The sequence below is a fragment of the Athene cunicularia genome, assembly GCF_003259725.1.
Source record: "Athene cunicularia isolate RWA chromosome 3 unlocalized genomic scaffold, athCun1 chr3_part1, whole genome shotgun sequence".
Lineage (NCBI taxonomy): Eukaryota > Metazoa > Chordata > Aves > Strigiformes > Strigidae > Athene > Athene cunicularia.
The window spans coordinates 23,685,420-23,691,705 of NW_020799097.1; the positions used below are offsets into that span (position 1 = coordinate 23,685,420).

Below are 6,286 nucleotides of genomic sequence, written 5' to 3' on the forward strand. Positions count from 1 at the left end.
GGGGGGGGGAACAGGCTGACCACCTGGGAAGGAGGGGTCCCCAGACAAAAAAAGATAACTTTGCCAAAATAGTAGATTCTTTAAAAAAATCCTACAGAAGTAATATTTGCGTTCTACATCACCATTAGAATAATTGTATTGGAAAAAAAAACATGCAACATGCTTGCATATACATGATTGAAATAAAAAGGAAACTAAATTAAAACACAAGACTATCATGTGGATTATGTTCAGTTGAAAATATTTCTTATGACCTGAAAATCTAGTCTTTCAAAATTCTGTACATATTTAAATTTTATACACTTTTAAAACCCAATCCTAAATAGAGTTTAATAAAGATCATACATGTGTTTCGTTACTTATGTGTACTTCTTAAAAAGATAAATAACAATTATTTTTAGACATTGATAATGGAATGCATATAATACAAAAACAAACTCCATTTTCAAGAAAATTCTTGAATGACCTTTTTAAGAAAATAGAGCACATTCATATTCAAAAATTAAAGAGGATTTGCTTTGTGACCTTCATCAAAGCATTCATCAAACTGTTAACTTGTCACCACATTACTTTTTTAAAGACTTGAATATTCTTAGCAATACCTATCTCCAGTGAAAAACAATACTATGCAAGCACATGTGCTGAATTTACTATTCTTCTATAGTATTTAATTCTTTTGAGAGACGTAATAATACAAACATGCATGTTTGAATTAAACATGATTATATGAGGAAATCCACTGATATTTATAACACCAAACCTCTGTATTTTAGAACCAGGCTGTTCACAAGACATATATAAAGTTGATATATAGCAAAATTTGCCATTAAACTTCTTAGGTTATTCTGTTCATACCACCAGTGATTTACCAAAATAACTGTAGTGTTTTCTTGTAGCTCTGGGATTATAATGGGTCTGGTTGGTTGGGGTTTTTTTTGTGGTTTTTTTTTTTTGTTTGTTTTGGGTTTTTTGGTTTTTTGTTTGTTTTTTGTTTTTCAATTACAGCAATTTGTTGAGGAAAAAGAATTTGAAAGAAAGGAAGGAACAGCAAAGAATAAATATATGAATGTATAAATAGGGAGGGGGGGAAGTGTTATCCTGGTTTCATCTATTTCTAAGCAGTGAAACTAATTTACTTTTTTAGAATAAGTTGAAAAAAACCCATACTGTAATTAAAGCCCACATTTAAAAAATGTTCTGAATTGTCAGGTTGAGTTGTTATATACTGCTAATTTGTGAAAGCTGTTTTTCAGAAATTTCAAATATAATTTTATTTAAAATGTCAGTATAATAGGTATCACGTATATCAGGTTCATGCTGAGTAGACTTTGGTAGTAGTCAGGCAAATAAAAAGTCAAACAGAATAATACTATAAATTCTCTCTTTCCATTTCCAAATCCATGCTTTTTCCTGAGAACGTTTCAAAAAACAAGCAGTCTTACTTTTGTATTCCAGGTGAAAACCAGCTGCTGCCACACTAATGTCAGAGTGAAAATGCAGGTAAAGTTGATTGGAGGTGCTATTCAACAATGCTGGAACAGTTGTCCCTGGACAAATAAAAGTTTTAGAATAAGATGTAGCATGCTGATATATCAGAGTTTATACTGAAAAGAGATAACCAGTACTGAATCAGACAGGCTCATTTTCTTTTCATTATGTGCATGGAAATCTCAAACATTCTGCTATGTTCTGCCTTGTTTTCTTCTGAAGCTGAAAGAAAAAATGTATTACAAGTCACAATCCTAAGGAGCTATGCAAGGACAAACAAGATCCCACCATGTTCAGATGAAACTGTATTGACTTAGATAGAAAAAAGAGGAGTAAACAGAAAAAAATCACATAAGTAAGGGATTTGATTATGAGAATAAGCTCAACTGACATTTGACTTTTCTCCACATGGATAAAAAGCCTGCAATCCAGAACAGAGCAGTCCAGATTTTTTTCTCTGTGTCCACTCCACACGTTCTTCCCAGAATAATATTTCAACCACTTACCCTAATTCTGAGGGTATGACAGGAAGTGAAGAAGCAGTTGCAACACTTTTTTAAAACAAGCCAAATATACTAGCTTTATCTAAATCAAATAGCTGTAATAAAATTGGGTGGCCTGACTTCAGTGTGAGCTATGCAACAAGCTTATCACTAACCCTGGACACATCCTTTCCCACTAGCACTGCTAAGTCTGACACAACGTTTTCTTCATTACCACATGACTACTATGCAACTCACATTCTGCATTCTAAAGCTGGAACACCTACTGAGGCTAAACATTACATCATTTTCTATGATTACCCTCAAAGACAGTGTCAAGTGGTTAATGAATTTCAATGGTGGTTGCATAGGAAATGTTTTCATTTCCTGTGGGGCATTTGCTGTTTCTATAGCAACTGAGAGCCGACTAGGCATGATCTTGAAACTCATAAAGAAACACTTCATAAGTCCACAGTCTAAACTAGGAGATAGGAAACGCTTTTAAATCTAATACTGTATTAAGCAAAATCTGGTAAAGAGCTAAAAGATGATGAGCTGTGCTTTAAGGAAGGTTTTACTGTCTGACATGGAAGTTCCCAGTATGGAAATTCATGACAGTACAGAGCATTTACATCACACAATACTTACCATGGAATACAGAAAATAGTGAAACATCTTCCTGGAGGGTAGACTTAACACAGTATCCATAGAGAATTTGAAATATGTTTAAGGAGGAGTTGAGGTGCCTGTTCTGTAAGAATGAGGATGTTGACTCAGAGGGATTATACTCTTCATTGAACAAAACTGCTCTTCTAGCAGTTCCTTTGTAGGATTTGCGAACATTTAACACCACTCTTTTACTTCCTCAGAGGATGATATTCAATAAGATGAGAAATTATATCCTATTGTACCATGAGAAATAAATGAGGCTAGAGTTTTAATTCTCAGAATTGCCACATTCAGTGGTATAGTTCAGGCTGGCAGCCTGTCACAAGTGGGTTCCCCTAGGGATCGATACTGGTCCTCACGCTGTTTCAACATCTTCATAAATGATCTGGATGATGGGATTGAAAGCACCCTCTCCAGGTTTGCCAATGACACTAAACTGGGTGATGAGGTTGACATGACAGCCATCTTACAGAGAGACCAGGACAGGTTGAAAGAGTGGACTAGCAAGAACTGTATGAAGTTTAACAAAGGCAAGTGCAAAGTCCTGCACCTGGGTCAGAATAACCAAAGAGCCCAGTACAGGCTAGGATCTGTGTGGGTGTGGAGCAGCCTTGCTGAAAGGGACTTTAGGATCCTAGTGGAAAACAAGACAAACATGAGTCAGCAGTGCACTGCCAAAGCAATGAAGGCAAGTAGGTTCTGGGGCTGCATCCAGAGGGGCATTACTAGCAGAGACAGAAACATGATCATCCCACTCGCTGCTTGTCAGGCCACACCTGGAGTACTGTTTTGGACCCCACAATTCCAGAGAAACAAGGACATACTGGACAGGGTCCAAAGGAAGGCTGTGAAGATGACCAAAGGGCTGGAGAACCTACCCTATTTGAAAGGCTGAAGGAGTTAGGTCTAGTCTCCCTGGAGAAGAGGAAGCTCAGAGGGGGACCTCACCATAGTATTCCAGTACTTAAAAGGCAGCAACAGAGAGGATGGGGGCTCTCTTCACAGGGAGCCACGTGGAGAAGACAAAGGGCAACAGGTACAAGTTGCACTGGGAGAGGTTTCACCTCAATGTTAGAAAGAAATTTTTTACAGTGAGAACAGTTACTGGAACAACCTCCCCAGGGATGTGGTAGAGTCCCCACTGGAAGTTTTCAAAATGCAACTGGACAGAGTGCTGGACAATGTCATCGAGGCTCTCCTCCTCACAAAAGGTTGGACTGTATGATCTTTTGAGGTCCTTTCCAATGTGGGCTGTTCTATGATTCTGTGATCTAACTGAAATTTTATAGATCACTTGCCAACATCTGCTTCTTCTGGGACCCATGGGCCCATGTCCCCGCCTGGTCTCAGCCTGTCCCAGCCCTTAGAGAGATGCCCAATGCCCAGGGCCTGGGCTGCCCAGTACCCACCAGCTGCCCTGCTCCTGGCTGGGGTTGTGGGTCAAGTCTGGATGTCAGGCCCTGCCCTGCCACTCCAGGGAACCCCTGTCACTCCTGGCACCACAAGCCCACAAACTGCCAGCCCTTGATGTCCCCTGACACAAGGAAATTATATTGTTTTCTTTGTAAAGTCTTCCTTAAGAAACAGTATCCAGAGAATTTACCTTTCCGAATCCACTGTGTGACAGCTTAGCAGCACAGTTTAGTAAGTTCTTAGTAATTAGTTGTATATCTGTTTATGTGGAACACATATTTAGAAGACAAAAGAATTCACAGAGGGTGACTTGTATTGTACAAGATTTAGTAAGAGAGAAATTATACCTTCTGAATTTTACCACTTATGAAATTACACCTGGAATTCAGTTTCAATTTCACATTACTGGTTCAGTTTTGAAAACAACAGATCTCATGTCGTTTAATTATTCTTCATTAGGCTTTTCCCATACACAAAATAATTCTTCATTTTAAGTCTGACATTCATTATATAAAAGAAATTCACAAAAACCTGTGCTACTTTATCTCCAGTGAAATACATCTAATACAAAAATACCTGTCTTTTTCAGTTTCCCTAGAAATTAGGAAGCCTTTTAAGCGAAAGCAAGATACACTTTCCGTATAGAATAAGAAAGTGGTTTTAGTTTTGAGTATTGTAAAATAGAATATTGTTAAATGGATTATTTCATCAGTTCTTTATTCAGTTGTTCCAATATATTTGCCATATATTTCACTTGTTAAAAGCTGATTACATTTAATTATATTTTTATTCCTTATTTCCAATTTAATATACAGCATAGTTAGTATCATTTAGTATAAAATGTTACAGCTTTTTTGTACTGGATCTGGCTGGGATAGAGTTAAATTTCTTCATAGTAGCTGGCATGGTGCTGTGTTTTGGATTTGTGACAAAAACAGTGTTGATAACACAAGCATGTCTGTTATTTCTGAGAAGTGCATACACAGTGGTTAAGGCCTTCTCTTGTTTCTCACACTGTCCCACCAGCGAGTGAGCTGGGGTGGGCAAGAAGCTTGGAGGGGACACAGCTGGGACAGCTGATCCCAGGTGACCAAAGGGATATTCAATACCATATGACGTCATGCTCAGTAATAAAAGCTGTGGGACAAAAGAGGAAGGGGGAGTGTTGGCAGTTATAGCATTTCTCTTCCCAAGCAACCGCTATGCATGATAGAGCCCTCCTGTCCTGAAGACAGCTGAACACCTGCCTGTTGTTGGGAAGCAGTGAACGAATTCCTTGTTTTGCTTGATTGCACGTGCAGCTTTTGCTTTACCTATTATATCTGAACCCACGAATTGTCTCACTTTTACCCTTCTGATTCTCTTCCCTATCCCACTGTGTGGGAGTGAGCAAGTGGTTGGATGGGGCTGAGCTATCTACTGTGATTAACCCACATTTTAATATGTAAATGTTGAGGTGCAACTTCAAAGTATTTAATTCAATATCCAAATAAATAAAATGGGGTTAATTTTTTCAGTTGATCATTCATTTCCTTACATAACGCAATATACATATATACTTTAAAAGTTTGTGAAGTCACCAGAGAAGCAAAATTCCACAAAATGCTTTAACTACACCAGAATAAGATCAGGCTTGTGATAGAGTTCTTAAAACTGGGAAATTATCTGTGACTTAATCTTATAAGAGATGTCTTGTTCTCTTGGTTTATAGAACATGTTATTTCTATAAAAACATCTTATAAAAAAAGGAGTAAAACTATATATGCCTGATGTATATGAAACAAATTACAAGATTTGTTACATCCCAATTGTCGTAATTTGTTTTGTTCTCTGAGGTCTGGTGAGTTTGGATGAATACTGAATTCTTCACCTTTTTGCTGTGTCACGTCCCACTCAGACGAGGGGGACAAGTGACTCAGATTCTCAAATCCCCAATGGAGCAGACAACAAGTCTCCAAGTCCAAATATTTATTAACTACCCACAATGTACTAATTGAAAACATGATAATTGGTGAAGTATATGGGAAATTGTGGCAAGCAATACATTATGCCTTACATTGCTTAATGAGAAAGGGAAAAGAGGGAGATAGAGGGAATGGGGAAATACAGATCACTGGTCTGGGTTTCTGTGCTGATCCTACTATCGAGGGTTCCAGGAGGCAGACGTCTTTTTTGCTTGCATCCGTCTTCTTCGCATCACTGCACTCTCCAGGCCACCACCCCCACCCCCCACC

The 6,286-nt window shown here is 38.1% G+C and overlaps 1 protein-coding gene across 1 annotated transcript in view; it reads right to left on the reverse strand.

Annotated features, from left to right (window-relative positions):
- CSMD1 (CUB and Sushi multiple domains 1) overlaps positions 1–6,286 on the reverse strand; it is a 1,016,265-nt gene that overhangs the window by 177,237 nt on the left and 832,742 nt on the right. The window contains exon 38 of the mRNA XM_026844050.1: positions 1,443–1,547. Within this exon, the coding sequence (XP_026699851.1) occupies positions 1,443–1,547 (105 nt within the window). The remainder of the gene's footprint in view (positions 1–1,442; positions 1,548–6,286) is intronic.